The sequence below is a fragment of the Anas acuta genome, chromosome 11 (genome assembly GCF_963932015.1).
Source record: "Anas acuta chromosome 11, bAnaAcu1.1, whole genome shotgun sequence".
NCBI classification, from domain to species: Eukaryota; Metazoa; Chordata; class Aves; order Anseriformes; family Anatidae; genus Anas; species Anas acuta.
In genome coordinates, this window is record NC_088989.1 from 13,803,315 (window position 1) to 13,819,720 (window position 16,406).

General features: G+C 48.6%; 1 protein-coding gene across 4 annotated transcripts in view; it reads left to right on the forward strand.

Annotated features, from left to right (window-relative positions):
- The first annotated feature begins 9,028 nt into the window (after positions 1 to 9,028).
- Positions 9,029 to 16,406, forward strand: part of CACNA2D2 (calcium voltage-gated channel auxiliary subunit alpha2delta 2) — a 167,337-nt gene continuing 159,959 nt past the window's right edge. For all 4 annotated transcript variants that reach the window (XM_068694168.1, XM_068694170.1, XM_068694169.1 and 1 more), the window contains exon 1: positions 9,029 to 9,291. In XM_068694168.1, the coding sequence (XP_068550269.1) occupies positions 9,176 to 9,291 (116 nt within the window). In that variant the 5' untranslated portion in view covers positions 9,029 to 9,175. The remainder of the gene's footprint in view (positions 9,292 to 16,406) is intronic.

The following is a 16,406-nucleotide window of genomic DNA, read 5'->3' on the forward strand; positions in this document are numbered from 1 at the left end:
TTTTTTTTAAAGCCCTTGTTATTGATTTTCATTTTGCAATGAACATAGTTACAAACTTAGATAGACTTGAGAAACTGTGAGCCAATAGCAACAGAAAGTATCACGGGGCTTGTAAAGAGAGTGCTCAGAAATATTGTTGTTGAACTAATACAGAGGCAATTAGAACATAATAAAACATTGCAAACTTTGTTTGGCCATCAGCTCTGGTCAGAGCCTTAGCATGCATGAATCTTTGTGAGCGAATCATGCCACGTAAAGGCAGTAATGGTTTTCATCTGGGCACCTCAGTACCGTAGAGGTGTCTAAACATTTTACTGACTGGAAAACTGTGGCACTCCGTAATCAAGGGATTTGCCTAAGGAAAGAGATAATTTCTGATATAATTAGGGCTAGAAATAAGGTCTCCTGATACTCTTAGCTTAACCATTAGACCTATTATTTCTCATAGCCTAATGCAGAGAAAATAGCATGGTGGAATTGCTGCACCTTTTCTTCCTAAAACAACACTGCCAGAGCCCAGTGCCCTTCTGCACCTATTTGGAGACTCCCTTCCAGTTCCTCCTCTGCAGGATCAAGGACAGAACAGAAATTGTGATCCCTCCTCTTTTTCAAATCCTTCTTTTCTCCCATTTATTGCATAAGAAGCAAAGGGAGTTCAGGCCAGCAGTACAGTGTGAAATACAAAAATGGTTCCAAAATCTCCACTCTGCTTTCCTCAACCCTAGGTTGGACAGGATGTTGCTGCCCTGTTGCAGAAATGATTTGGTACATGGCTCAGGAAGAGGGGCTGGATTCTACAAAAAAAAAAAAAAAAAAAAAAAAGATTGTCGTCTGAACAGAAAACCTTGCAGCCTTCACTAAAATCCAAATCGTCAAGGATTATACAAAGCAGTTGGCTATCTCTGCAGGGAAGTGATGGGAGCCATTTTAGCAAGGTGGGAGACATCAAGTAAGAAAATAATTAGTTATCTAGAGGAAAGTCATAAATACATTCTCATCTGAATGTTTATCTCTTGTTCAAAATATTTCACAGCCGTGACCTTTGCTTTCATCAGTACCTGTTACCTAATTTTGCGGGTGTCCAGCAGGCGGGCAGGCTGTGCACACACTGTGCACGCACTGTGCTGCAGCACGGCTGAGCACGAGAGGGGAAAGCATGGCTGGGCTGTGCCCGCTTCTCTGTACCCATCGCTTTTTGAGTGCTCTGCTTGCAGCAAGAGGGTGATGCTGCAAGGTGGAATGTGTCCAGTGTCCAGAGCAGTGACTGGGATGGTTACATATGGAGCACACTCACTGCTGCGTGTGGATAACCTGGATTCAGCTTTATCTTCTTGTGTTGCTTTTTAGCCCCCCTGGTACCCTCGGACACGGTGGGGCCTGACCCGCTGCCATCCTCGCTGGTCTTTTAGCTGTGCTTGACACTTCAGCCCTGCCAAGCACTTGCTGCATTCAGCCCCTGGGCATGTATGAATCACGAACTACCTTGGCCATAATTCAGGGAACTGTGGCAGATGTCTGTCTTCTGGACAACTGCCACAGCCTCCCACAGCTCATAGAGGAATTAACCTTGGGAGATGCATGCCGTTGCACTAGAGATGCCTGCAGTGCATCTTCTCCAGCTGTAGCAATGTCGAGTGACTTCCTGGGAGGGCACACCTTCAGGGCAGTACCTCGGGGTCCTCCTTGCTTAGTCCACATTACAAGGGCTGCTTTGGGGATGATCCGATCAGTTTTCAGCGCTCACCACGGAATATTAACATGTGGCATCCTGACAATATGTTGTCGCTGCCTGGTGAGCTGCATGCGCTGTGATTCACCGTCCTTTAGCTTGGAAGCGGGGTGCACTTCGCACACATCCTTCTCTCTTTGATTTTCCAACACTTGCTGTAGCTGCCTGCCTTTGCTGTAATGCTAACCGGGATGAACAGGCCAGAGATATTTTTCTGTCATTTTGGAATAGCCTGATCGGTAGTACTGAGAAGATCAAAATGACACAAGAAGACAGAGACTCTTGCTTTAAAGGAGCATTTCAGATGTGGGAACAGAGAGAAGTGAAGATATAACACTGGGGAGGAGAGAGAAAAAAGGAGAGAATTTGGCTTGATAAAGCCAGGGAGACTGAGGGAAAAGAGCCGGGGGATTTGAGGGAAGACAGCGCTGTCAACCCATCCTTGGATGAGGAGCTCAGTAGGGCAAGTAAGAAGGTGGAAGGAAAGGTGATTAATGTAAGGGAGGATACAGAAGGATAGGATACAGTTTTAGGGAAAAGAGAGGAAGGAAAAAAATCTTAGAACAGCAAAGAATTCACAAAATGTATCTTATATCATAAAATCAGGAGGATTACACAGTTCTCACTTCTCCAGAATAAGTGGCTTGGTAGATTCAGATCCTTCAAATACCAGGGCTGTAGGGGTCACCTGTACATGGCCAGGAAAGAAGGCAGTGGTAAAATCAGATGCCACCGGTACTAAAATATGTAGGGTGAGGATGAAAGGAAGTCTGGTAGGTAGGGAACAGCTGTGCAGAAACCATCATCTGCAGAGAACCACAAAGACAACTATTTGGGAATGCAAAGACTCTGGTTTGTAAACCCAGAAAGAGAGGCATGTCCTGATTTAGGGCTACTGCAGTTCTGCCTTGATGCTTACCACTTCCACCTCGAGGGGAAAAAACAAGTGCCAGAATGATTTAAAGACAGAATATCAACCCACACTGCTGCAGGCCTGCTTTCCACATTTTCTTGCTTTTATAGTTTTAGCTCTTGTTCCAAGAGAAGGACTTCTGTGCATGTGTGTGTGTGTGTGTGTGTGTGTGTGTTCCGTTCCACAACTGGCACGTGAAACCAATGACAGAAATTTTGCTGCAATTTTCAGAAGCTCCTGAAGCTTAATAGCCCTCTCACCCCACTCCACACTCCCCATTAAAAATGCATCACTTTGTAGGGAAAATTTGCTCGTGTAACTCGATTTTTTAATGCCACTTTTCTTTCTGACATTTGTATTATAGCCAAAGGCAGAAGGTGGAAGACAATCTAAAATAAGAGGCACACCCTTATGGAATTGGAATACCTTCCTTTAGCCCCCTGCTGTGCTACAAACGTCTTGTTTGATGTTAGGAAAACCACTCTGTGAGCCCCATATCTCAGTTTCCTAACGGTAACGTGGGAATTACACTTCTTGTTTCGGAAGTGGTGGGAAGATAAATCTGTTAAAGACTGTGAGATGCTCAAATGCTGTGATGTGGAGATGAATGTTAGACAAATATGCAAACAGAAGGCCTCAGAGATCCCTTTCCATGGATTTTACTCAGTCCCTTGACAAACAAGGATCCCATTTGTAACCCCAGGAGCTGACACACAAGGCCTGATTTTTGGGTGGGCTTTAAACCATTGTGGAAGTTTAAGATCAAGGCTGCAGCATGACAGCAACAGAATTTCACTTCAAAGGCAAAGAAGCACAAAACGGTGCCAATGTCTTTATTTGAAAAACTCCCAGAGACGTTTCTAAGACAGATTTTCTGTAAAATCTGTTGCATTCACAACTACAGAATGTTATGATCTAGCACAAAAGTTTTTATAGCTACTCAAGTACAATAAAGGAATCCCAGGCTCAGGCCTATAAACCCTCTTACAGAATGGCACCAATTATGATATTTCCTACATATAACTCCTTCAAATCAGCAGCTATTTCTGTATCAATTGGGCATTGAAAAATTATGCAGGAATGTTGATAATGCTGTTCCGGGTGTGGTAATGCCTATTTGATTCATGGACTGTTATTTTTTGCCCTATAATCAAAACCCAATTAAAATACAGTTTTGGGGAAGAATTGTGAGCCACATGGATGGATTTCAAATAATTCCCAGCCACGTGTTAAAGGGCTTATTTATTAATATTTTTAACACGCTTTATTCTGTCTCCCAGCTATGTAGCAGTGCGCTCTTTGCTGTTTTACAAACTGTAACTTACAATGACGGTCGTTATTATTCATAGATTCATAGAATTTACGATTGTAGAGGATGATTAGATGATCTAATCCCACCCCCCGCTTAGCACAGGCCAGGCATTTCATCCAGTTACTCCTCTGTTGAGCCCAGTAAGTTGTGTTTGATGAAACTGGATCTTCTGGAGAGACATCTTTTCTTGACGTGAGGAATTCAAAAGGCAAATAATTCCTGGATAGTTCTTCCAATATTTAAACATCCTTATTGTTAGAAAACCTCAGTTCTGCACCTTGTTTCTAATTGGAATTTTCTGGCTTTAAACTCCAGCCATTGGTTCCTGTAATATGCCTTTTTCCACTAGATTAAGAAGCCCTTTAAAAACTGCTATGTTCTCATGATAAAGGTACTTATATGATCTAATCAAACCACTGTTAGGTCATCTTACGAATTTAATAATTAGAAAAACCTATTTATTTTGTAGAAGCACTTAGAGGCCCCAGTCATAGAGCAAGGCTCTGAGGAACTGACAGCATTTAGGGCTTGGTTTTTAGGAAACTCACTTAGGAAACTTCAGTTATCTTCTCTGTTACAGATTTCTAGAGTGTCCTTGGGCACGTCACTCTGCTCCTCTGGTTCTCGGCTGCTCACCTATAGGATGCAAACACCAAGATTTCCTCTACAGCATATATATGTTAACAACTGCCAAGTGCTGGGGGAACAATGTTAGTCACTGCGCTGCGCACAGTGGAAGCACTTAACAAGACGGCAATCCTTAATCATTGTCTAACTAACCGAAAAAAATACCATCTGCACGTTAGATATGGGTCGAGGTTGAGTGTCTCCTGTACTGAGCTCTAAAACAAGTGCTGATTACTGTTGTGAAGTAACCGTGTTTTAAATTAAAGCAACAGTGAGGCATGACTACATTAGGTAACGGAGTGCAGTGCTGTGTGACTCGATCTAGTGCTGACCTCAGCTGTTTCTCCCTCACATCGTGCAGAAATGTTGTTTGGATCCCAAAGATAAATGATTCAGTGGCAGATGACTTGGGTTTGAACTGAAATGACCGACCAAATGCTCCCCTATTTTTTTCCACACCACATCTGCACCTTGAGCACAGGTACGGATAAAAGCTGGAGGAAAACACTGTCTTCTTCACCTGTCCCAGCTGGAATAGCTTTCCTCTTATCCCCATATTGTTTCTTTTCCATCCATGGTGGTATCCTCAGGACTCCTCTTTGCTTTTACTTGCAGATTCTTACTCGTTTCTGCTCAGAAACTCTACAACCCCCTAGGATGCTGTTCCTTTCCTCAATGTGTATTTCCATGACTTGTGGTAAGGACAACAGGTACTTATGTTTTTATCAACATTAAGTGCCTTCTTTTCTCCTCTTGCATGGTACTATGCAAACCCATGTATTAGCTGAGTAGCTCAGGGTTAAGAACCCTGAATGGGAAGAATAAACCTCTAAAGTCAGGATGTGTATTAGCTATTATCTGTTGCTCACTCTTAATTACCCGTTCCTTTATTTGTCTCCCTTTAAAGGGATGTCAACCACCATTTTCCAGCCTCTCACTCAGCAGCTGATTTGCCAGGAAGGTAGGTGCAGGCACACGTTTAGCCATGGTGGGCAGAATTGTGCTGGCAGTTACACAAGTGTGGACCTGGGCTAACCCCATGAAAATGCTTCAGGTTTCAACTGATCTAGTTGCCTGCTTGACCGCCTTCAATGTACCAAGCTGGGGGCTTGTGCCAGACTGCCTGAAGTTGAAGCCTGTGTGCCGGGACACTGAATCACCTTCACGGGAGGGTCCTGAGCAGAGCTGTGCTACCCCGAGGCGTGCTGTCCTCTACCCTGCAGGTGCCCACCAGAAGTACACAAGTGGCATCATTTCACTGTAAATTACTGAGGGGGGTGAAATGAATAGCTACTTGCTTGCTGCCTCATTCCTCTCACTCCCTCTGCACAAAGGGGATGTGCTTTGTGAGGACGGTGTGGATGACTCTTCCTTCTCACACAGGTCCTGCATGAAAGCACAGCCAGGGGAGGTCTGGGGCCTCTCCACACTTGGTTTACTTGAAAGAGTAAGGAAAGAAACGTGCCCATGCAGCCATTACTGACTGCAAAGGCTCACATTTTTCCTGTGAAAGAATCAGTCAGGGTAGAGTTAAACTCACATCTCTCTAGCATTCACCTGCATTTGCAAATAAATCAGCCATAAGAACAACTTAGACAGCCTCCACCTACCTGGCTTCTCCACTGAAAGACGTGGGAGAACACCAGTGGTGCTGCCTGTTTTTCTGCAACTTCTGTCAGCATTTCAGGTATCACACTGAATTTCGCAGGATCCTGTAGAGATTACAGTGCTTTCATTGCAACTTTAGGCTGATTCACATTTGCTCTGAGAGCCTACACTGGCTTAAAAGCAGCTCTAGAGGTGACGGCTTAGGGCAAATGAAGCCCACATGGCAGCCGCAGGCCCAGCTGGCGTGCCTTGGTGGTGCTTGCGGCTGCAGCTTGGACAGGGCTTCACAGAAGCTGAAGAGTAGCAGCACAAGCTGCAGAAAATGTGAAGGATAATGTAGCAAGGCTGTTTTTCCTGTCATTCACTATAGGGCGGAAGATAACTCCACTGATCTGCCCCCTCTGTTCTAGGACAGCATGGATTTTGAAGGTTTTTGGTATAAGGTATTTATAATATGTAGAGTTTTATGCGTTTCCTGGATGTTCCTCTCTTGAGTGCACAGCTTGGAAAATAAACTTACAGAATTTTTCCAGGTGGTAGTAAAAGGAGCCCCCTGATAAATTCATACACATTTGTGCACTGAGAAATGGGCAGTGGTTGTGAGGTGGCAGGGTTAATGCAGCCACATGCAGGTGTAAACCAACACCTCTTCCTGCTGTGTCCTGGCTAACTCCATCGTTGCCCCTTTACATTTAGGACTGTTTCCAAGCAGCTTGCTACTACCCAGCCTGCCTGGGTATGGGCTGCAGAGATCACAGCAACAAGTACAACGTAGTAAAAACCATTTGAAATAACAGCAAAAAACAACTGCAACAAACCTAAAACAAAATGTCCATCTCAGCAGTGCAGGGCTGTTTTATTGTTGTTGCTGTTGTTTTTTTGTTTTTAAGGGACATTTCAGGCAAGGCTTTCCTGCTAATAAACCCACGCAGCAACATTTGAAAGTAAATACTTGTCATCTAGAGGTCTGTTCCTACTGTAAGACTGCAAGGTCAGATTGTGCTCTGAAGGATACTGATATCTGGATTAAAACAAAACAATTGTGGGGATTTTGGAGAGCCACATCCCAGAGAAATAAATCACCCACGCAGTTCGGCATGTGCCGGATTACTGTGCCTGTGATCGAGAGTTGCTCTGTACACACGCCGTTTAAGCACAGCAGGCTGGAGCACCCAGCACCGGGGCTGCTGCGTGCATGCGATGCATTTGCAGTCATAGAGCAGCCAACTGCTGAACGCCAGGCACTTGGAAAAGCAGCTGATAGCCATGGCAATACAAGCTGTGTCCCTGGGCTTTTCCTGCAGGACAAAGGATCAGATTGCATTGTGCAGAAAATCCCATTTTATAAAGGATGGTCTGGCAATTGCTGTGCTCCCTCGGAGACCTTGGGTATCCTATTAGAACAGGAACCTGAAATCTGGATGCTGTGGGCCCATATCTTGAATTAAATTTTATTTTTTGGACAGATAGTAGCTCACGTCATCTGGGAAAGAAAATACCGGTGTGACAGACTACAGAATTTATTTTTCAAAAGTTTGGAAATCCAAATTCTGCATGACAAAGAGCATTTACCCACTGCTGCTAACTGTCAGCAATGGACAAACCGTTTACCATATTGTTGCTCTGTTTCCCATGTATACACTAGCGATTACCCACTTACCACTGCTGAAACATACTTGGAGGTTGGAAATTGGACATTTCGGTAACTGTGATTTCAACTGTAATGACCCATACAGGTCATTACAGGTACCTTCAAGGAGGCTGTAGCGAGGTGGGGGTTGGCCTGTTCTCCCACGTGCTTGGTGACAGGACGAGGGGGAATGGGCTAAAGTTGCGTCAGGGGAGTTTTAGGTTGGATCTTAGGAAGAACTTCTTTACCAAAAGGGTTGTTAGACACTGGAACAGGCTGCCCAGGGAAGTGGTGGAGTCACCATCCCTGGAGGTCTTTAAAAGACGTTTAGATGTAGAGCTTAGGGATATGGTTTAGTGGAGGACTGTTAGTGTTAGGTCAGAGGTTGGACTCGATGATCTTGAGGTCTCTTCCAACCTAGAAATTCTGTGATTCTGTGTGTGACACGAACCATGTTTCAGCTACATGTGGCTGTCGCTGCGGAAATATAGGATGCAAAAATGCCATGTCCTGAAGGGCACGCAAAGAATAGCCACAGCCTGCACACGGTGCAGGAGCTGGAGAGGGAACACCGAAGTATTTGCTAACATTTTATTGAGGCATTAAGTTCCTGTGCGCATCCACCTCTGTGTTGAACGCGTCAGGTCAGCGTCCGATTCTTTTGGAAATTTCACTTTTTTGGATTCAAGCGTGGGTTTTACGCCGGCTTCCAACACAACTTGGGCAAACGACAGCAAATGTGTCTTGCCAAACATTTCTTTCGCCCCTCTGCCAGAAGCCAGACACCACCTACGGGGCCGGGGGGGGGGGGGGGCTCAAAGGACCGAACAACCCCAGGCCGGGCTCGGACTCCCAGTACCGGAGCGGGCCCGGGGCTTGAAGGAGAGCCCCGGGGGGGGATGTTGGGGATAATAGGGGGGATTTGGGGGATGATGGGGGGGGGATAAGGCAGCGCAGGCGCTGTGGCAGCAGGGCCGGAGCGGGGCGGAGCGGCGGCGGGGCCGTGTGGTGCCGGGCCGGGCCGCCCGCCTATTTGAGGCAAAGTAGCGGGGCGCGGGCGCTCAGTGCCGGCCGTGAGGCAGCGGGCGAGCGGCCGCCGCTCGGTGCCCGCCTCCGTCCCTCCCTCCCCTCCTCCCCCCGGCCCTCCTCCTTCTCCTCATCCTCCTCCTCCTCCTCCTTCCCCTCCCTCCCCTCCTTCTCCCCCCCCCCCCTCCCCAGCACCGCCGCGCTCTCCGCACGGGTGCTGGCGGTGTCGGTGCTGCTGCTGCTGGTGGTGGTGGCGGCGGCGGGGGGAGCCGCCCCGCGGGGCCGCCTCTGCCCCTTCCCCTTTCCCCGCCGCGCTTTTTTCATGGCAACATGGCGATGGCGGCTCCGACCGGCAGCGCGGCGCTCTGCGGCCACCTGGCCCTGCTGCTGCTGCTGCTCCTCGCCGCCCCCGCCGCGCTCGGCTACAGCTTCCCGCAGCAGCACACGTAAGTGCCGCCCCCGGGACACCCCCACACACCCCCCACATCCCCATATACACCCCCATACACCCCCACACCGGCTCTGGGGAGCCCTTTTGGGGGGCACCGCCGCGGGGGTCGCCCGGCTGCGGGACCGGCTCGGCGCTGCCCGGCTCCCTTCGGCCCCCCGGGGGGGTGCGGAGCGGCCCCGAAGTTAGCGGGGAGCTCAAACTTCGCCGCTGGGCTGCCGGGGTGTGTGTATGGGGTGTGTATGGGGTGTGTGTGGGGCGGGGGGCAGCCCGCTGGGGTCCCGGGAGGGAGAGCCTCGGAGCGGCCGCACGGTGCCTGAGGTGCCCCGGTCGGCACCGCAGCCCCTGCCCCCGGCCGGCGGGGCTGGGCTATAAATAGCTTTTGGGGAGAAAAAGAGCTTTTTTGGAAGTCCTCGCCCGGGAGCCGGCTCGCATCCGGCGATGTGGGTGCCCGGTGCCCCCCTCTGCACGGGGTGTCGCCCAGGGGTGCTGCGGGACCGCTTGGTGACACCAAATTCAAAGGGGGGGGAAGGCAAAGCAGGCAGCCGAGCCTGGGCTGGCTCCGTGTCCTCACAGCCTGCGTGTCTGGAGGGGGAGAGAGGGATTTCAATGACATGGAGTTAATCGCCGCGGTGTCGCCCGTAACTTTGAGCTGCCCCGGTGCACGGCCGCTGCTTTTTGCCCCAATCTTCTCCTCAGTTGTGATTTCCTTGGGGATAGGGATGTTCTACGTGTGTATGTCACAAAAAGTATTTTCCGGTGCTTTTTAGCCGAACGTCTTTCGTCGCAAAGTACGTTTCTACAGGCGTGTGTTGAGGCCTTCTGCTGCTAAGCCTTCTTCTCAGGAGAAGCGGCGTTGTTTATTCGGGAGGGCTGGAGCTCCCCGAGGCAGTGGCTGGCTCCACGGCAGGCATGGTATTTGGGGCTCCGTCCTTCAGAAAGAGCTCCCCTTCCCCCGGGTTCCTCCTGAATCCTTTTGGGTCTCACCTCCACATTTCTAAATAGCTTTGACCTTTGGGAGCTGATGGGGTCCCTTTTCTTGCCGCCAGGTAAATGCAGAAATTCTTCAGAATAAGACCCTGAGAAATGTCTACCTACAGGGGGAGAGGAGGGAAGGGGACGTGCCAGTGCTCTGCCAAGTGCCACAGCCTCACAGCCTGATCCGGCGTTTCTCTCGTACCAATAATCCTGACTTCTAAGAGAATTCCTATAGAAGTAGCAGGGATTATGGATGTGATGAAGCGCAGATGAAGTTGGTGGGATGCTTTTAATATTGCAGCAGCTTTCTCAGGGGTTGTAAGCTGTTGCTTTTTCCTCTTGAATTCTGAGTGCAGAATCATATTGCGGAATAAATCTCTTCTGGGTACCAGTTTACAAAGCAGAAACGTGTTGTTTGTTTTTTTGTGTGTTGTTTTTTTTTGTTTTTTTTTTTTTCTAACTGCAGAAAGTTTTTCAAGGAAGGCTCTTGTGCCAGGAGAGACATCCTTAGGAGACGTGTAATTTGTAAATAATGCATTGGCCTTCCCCTCACCCAGACTGATGATTATCTGTATTGTTCTAATAAACTGTGCCAGCTTTTTAGCCAAAGCAGTTTTATTTCAGATAATTTGGTGTGGCTTACTAGGAAAAGATGTTGTGCTCTCTGGTATCAGTGGTGCTGTCCACACGGGCCTGGTCCTGTACTAAGAGAGGTGAGACGCATAAAAACCAAACTTGGTGGCGAAGCTGTACTGTTGGTAGCTTCTCCCAAACGGGAAGGAACGGTCCTAAAAAGGCCACGAATTTTGCATGTATCTTTGGTGGGAAGTGATGCTGACGGACTGTGTGTGGAGAAGAGGCACAGAAGGGACGCGAGACCTCAGCTTGACCTGGTATCTTCTTGCTTGCTTTATTCTCCTTGTGACCTGCTTTGTGAACCCAGAAAAAAAGAAGAGTCACGAATGGATATTTGATGATGATGCACAATCGCTGGGCAGTAGGTTAATGCCTGTAACATGTGGGCTGAAACGCCTTGCGCGCTGTGCCCTAGGGCTTCAGTGATTGTTTCTCGGGAAAGAAATATTTAATGGGAGAAAGAAGTGCAATGGTAGCTGGCACCAGCGCTCAGATAACACTCGTTAATTGACTGTTCCCCTCTGAGTAGTTCCCTTTCTGTGCACTTATTTTTAAAAGTGTTGGATAGAGCTTAAATCATTTTTGAAAGGTTTTTTGGTCAGAAGCTGACTTGTGCTGGTGAAACGGGCTGCTAAAATCTTCCAGTTATGAGCCCGTTTTCTTCTCCTTTAGACAATGCACCCTTGCAACAACAGCAAATGACAGAGCGTTGATTAGAAACCTTGTTTGTCGTCGGAGTTTTTCTACGTGAATCACTTAAGTCATGTTTCACTGTAGGGCTCTCAGAAATGAGGCTGCTTGTTTTAAGCAGAGCCGGAGCCGATTTGCTCTGACCTGCATCAGACTGAATAATTAGGGTATTTTGCTGGGGGGGGATCTGGGGGGTTAACAGACTTTTTTTTTTTTTTTTTTTTTTTTTGCTTTGCCACATTTGTATTAATTGTTGCCAGTGATTTCTGTGCGTTGATTCTTGGTTTTGTCCTCGATAAATCTCTGCTGTTCCACATTATCTCTCCTCCTGGGTAGCATGGTTTTAATCATCTTATGCCGAGCTAAGGAAGGCTCGGCTCAGCCAGTTGTCCGAAGGGGAATTTCTCATTGAGATTTAAAAAGCAAAATCCCAGATTGGAACAAAACCACTTGGACGGGCATGTTAGATGATGTCCAGTGACTGACGAGGCTCTTTTTAGGAATGGTCATGTAGGAGAATACACATTTGTGTGGTCAATGGGATTAGTGGCTGTGGGAAGAAAAGCTGTTGGTTGCTGTTAATTTTTCTTGTAAATACTACACGGAGGGATTCCTGTGGCAGCACAGCGACAACCTCTGCTCGAGTTTAAGAGGTTTGGTGTTAGGAGACTGAAAGCCTGGTCAACTGGGGGAGTCCTGCACCTGTGTTGCCATCTCCTCATGTTAGGAAGTGGCAGAGAATGTGGTTGCTGCCTGGGGAGGGAATGACCCCCTCCTCACTTTGCAGAAAGGCTTTTTGTCACTTGGACTTGAAAGAAAATCACCATCTGCTGGAGGGTGGTGAGCCGTTTGCCTCTCCTCGTGAGGAAGCAGGTGTGTGTGCAGAATGGCTGCGTGCTCACTGGCGGGGCCAGGTGTTGGTGCCACGTCTCTGGCTGCTCAGCACGAGGACAGCGGGGTGTCTGCAGGGCAAAGCCTTGGCCTGGGAACCAGCATCCAGTCCTGCCCCTCCAGCACAAGGTCTGGGCTCATCAGATGCGGACAGTAGCTCTGGGCAGCGAGCTCGCAGTGGTACCAGTGCTCTGCCAGATGCGGAGCCACTGAGGCTGCTGCTGAGATGGGTAAGGCCTGATGGGTGCCCGTCACCACTGGAGGGTGAGCTTGAGGTTGCCTCTACCAAATTAATTGCTTCCTTTCAGCAGGCTTTGATTTGTGCTCGCCACTTCACCCCAAATGAGGTTAACGATGCTGGTAGTGATGGCACATCTGGGCTAGCAGGGCTTGAAATAAATAACTCTATTAGGGCTGGATGTTTCAGGGTTTGCAGGATGCTGTGTAGGGGGAGCCCTGTCTCTTGTTCTGCTGCCCGCCTGCTGTGCAGCCAGAAAATCTCTTCCAATTATGGTTTTGATGCTGGGGAAGGGAACTTGTCTGGAAAGGAGCGGAGAGGAAGTGGGGAGATGGCCCTGCTTGTCTTCAGCTCCACTTCGCTGAGCAGAGAGACAGCTCCCAGGGAGGGCGGCCTGCCCGTGGGACTGACAGACAGACAGACAGACAGCCTCGTTCCTTCTCTCAGGGCCGGGTGGCCTCCGTGGAGGCACAGCCACCCACTGTGAGCCGTGCCTCGGTGGTGGAGGCTGCTTTGGGGTGCACGGAGGCACCCTGAGCTGCCCGGAGAGAACAGGGTGGCAGCTGGGAGAGGGCCGTGTGCTGCTTTTGAAGTAATTTGCAGTATTTTTTTTTGGCATTATAAATATTTTCTCTCCCCTCCCGTTACCAATTCTGAATGCTCCCTACTCAGGGCTCGCACTGGGAACAGCTGTATATGAATTCCCTTTTTGGCATAAGGAAGGAAACAGGGACAGCTTCCTTGAGGAGAAGCGGGCAGCTATGGCACAACATGTCAGTGTGCACGCTGTCACCAGCCTGGCTCAGTTATTAAGTGTATTCCTTGAGATAACTGGCTAACGAGGCCTAACAACTTACTTCAGACCTTCTCAAGGTTGTCCCGTGCCTTTTTCCTTCCTGTCCTGTAACTTCTCCGGGGCAGCAGGGCAGGAAGCCTGCTCCATCCGCACAGGTGAGCATCGCACAGAGCTGGGCACGATGACCCTGTTCCTGGCCCTGTGACACCTCAGCCCTGCACCCTGCCTGCAGGGATCCTCTTCAAGATTGTGGCTTCAGGAGTCTGAGTTTCTCAACCCAGTGTACACACTGAGAAAGAGATGATACAAGCTCTTAGGAGCGCATGGGGTTCCTACTGAAATCAATAAGGCTCCTGCACGTAGACCTGAGGGTAGAAATGGGCTGATGCGTAGTGCTTGGCAGGCACAGTTCAGAAGGTTCGTTGTAAAGAAGCTGTGCCTGTGTTGTGTGTGTGTGTGTGTGTGTGTGTGTGTGTGTGCAACAGCCCCTTGAAAGCTGAAGGTGGTTATGTAGAGGCTAAATGGAAACCTGAGTTTATCCTTGAACAACCCCCCTGGTGTTTTGCTTCAAAAGCCATCAGAAAGGCTCTTGAGGGCTTAAGTGCTGGGGCATCTGCGCACTGTAACATTGTACATGTGCACAAACCGTAGAATTTAGACTTTTTTTTTTTTCCGCCGATGAAATATTCAAGTGGATGAAATAAAAGAAAAAGTCATAACCAAGCGAAATACTTGAGTGAAATAATCAGCAAGAATGGACAGTATCTGAATGTTTCGATATTTACTTTTCCAGGAGCCTCTTGAAAGCAAAATGTGTTTTGTTAGCAGAATTATTTTTTCCTGTCTGGGGTGCTGGTAGTACTTTGTTTCAGAACTGTTTCTGTAATCTAGCCTTCGTCCTCAAGTTTATTATTGCTGCGTTGCATGGGGAGTGGGGTTGTACACAGTGTTGTTACTGGAGAGTTGCTTTGTATCAACAAGCTATTGGCAGGGCTTTCTTTGGGCTGAATCATTTGATGCTTTGGATGCATGTGGATTTCCTCAACTTTCAGTAGACCCACAAATCTAAATTCAGGAAGTAAGCACAGTTAGAGATCAGATCGGGATGAGCAGGGATAAAAACCATTTTGAGGAATAGCTCTGACGATGATAAAGCCTTGGGCACAGTTGCCAAAGCAGAAGTTGAGTTTGCATCTCTCTAATGAGTCAAGTGCTTTTGTGCATCAACAGCGCACGTGGAACTAAACCCAAGAAGGATGGGATGCAATGCACTTCAGCTCTGATTTGTGTCCAAGTCCCTGAGCTTCTTGCAGCAAAGAGGAGATCTTTACAATGGAGGAGCCTCCTGCCCCCTGCCATGGTCCATCTCTGCTCATTAGGGGTGGAGCTGCTTTCCATGGACTAGGCTGGAGCTACTCTTGTGGCGGGGCTGTCTGTTATGTGTTATGAATCTGCTGAAGCCACTGGGCAGACTTTGGATCTCCTTGGGTACTGCTGGTGCCAGAAGCTGGTGTGCTGCCCTCTCCTGTGCTGACACTTTGGGAATTCCCAAGGCATCATCGACTGTCCCTACAGTCGGTATGCGTGTTGCTGAGATAGGCTGAGGGATGGATTACAAAAGGCACGTTCATTTACCTGACGAAGGTTGTCTATCTTGAATTATTTATGAGGCTTCACAGCGTGCTAGTAAATTTTGTAAAAGCGATGAAGTCCCTGTAATATGAGCCTCTTCGCTGCAGCTTCCTGTGCTCTGCTGAGAAGGTGGAGGAAGGGAGAGGGAATGGGCAGAGGGATGGAGCGAGGCTGCTGCTTTCACGTTGGGGTGTGCAGAGCAACGAAATGCCGATTAGCTGGTCATACTTTGCATCAAAGCAAAAACCCGTGTAGTGTCAGTGCTTTAGAGAAGGGGTGGGGGGAGGATGGGGACTACAGGCACAAGGGCAGAGAAGGTGGAAAGCTCACAAGCAAGGTAGTCAGCTTCCCATCCGTGGGAATGTTAGTCACAGGGGTGGCTTCCTTTAAGAACATGCTCATTTCTATGGGGTTTTCTTATCTGAATCCTTCCAAATGAAGGACCAAACCAGAATTTCCTAGTTCTTCTATGTGGCTGAAAGGCTTGCAAGCATGCTGCCCCTGCAAGGTGAGAGCTGGGGGCTCTTGCAGCCACATCTGCTTCTCAAGCCGCGCTGACAAAAGTTGCTGCTTCTGTGACCCAAACTCAGTTTGGGATGCTAGTGTGATGGGTTGCTTCTTGAGATCCTGTGTTTGCTGGTCATCTGCAAGCAGAGGCTGTGGAGCAGAGGATGACTGGGAAGACCTGTGGCCCCGGGAGCATGAAGGCTGTGTTCTCCAAGCAGGGAAGGTGAGAGCAGTAGGGGTCTGGGTGCTGGCTGGCCTCGGTCCTGCTGTGACAATCAGCTCTTGGCCTTCCAAGCACAAAGTTAACCTTAAATTGTTCAATTGGTGGAAAGAATTGGGAGAGTATTGAATCTCCATTGAATGGACAAATGAGGACCATGATTTTCCTTCTAAATACCAGTCCCTTTCAGCTTGTAACATGGCTGGGTCCTGCTACTTTCCTCTTGAAGCAAGCTGCCAGACTTGTTTCTTTTGCCGTGGGTGCTTAGTACTCTGCAGTGCAGAAGAATCCAGCACCTAGAGTTGAGTTTGACTCATAGAATAGCCCGAGTTGGAAGGGACCCATAAGGGTCATCGAGTCCAAATCTTAGCACCACACAGGTCTACTCAAAATTTTAGACCATGTGATTAAGTGCACAGTCCAATTGCTTTTTAAGTTCAGGCAGGCTTGGTGCAGTGACTGCATCCCTGGGGAGCCTGTGCCAGTGTGCGACCACCCTCTCTGTGAAGAACCTCTTCCTGATGT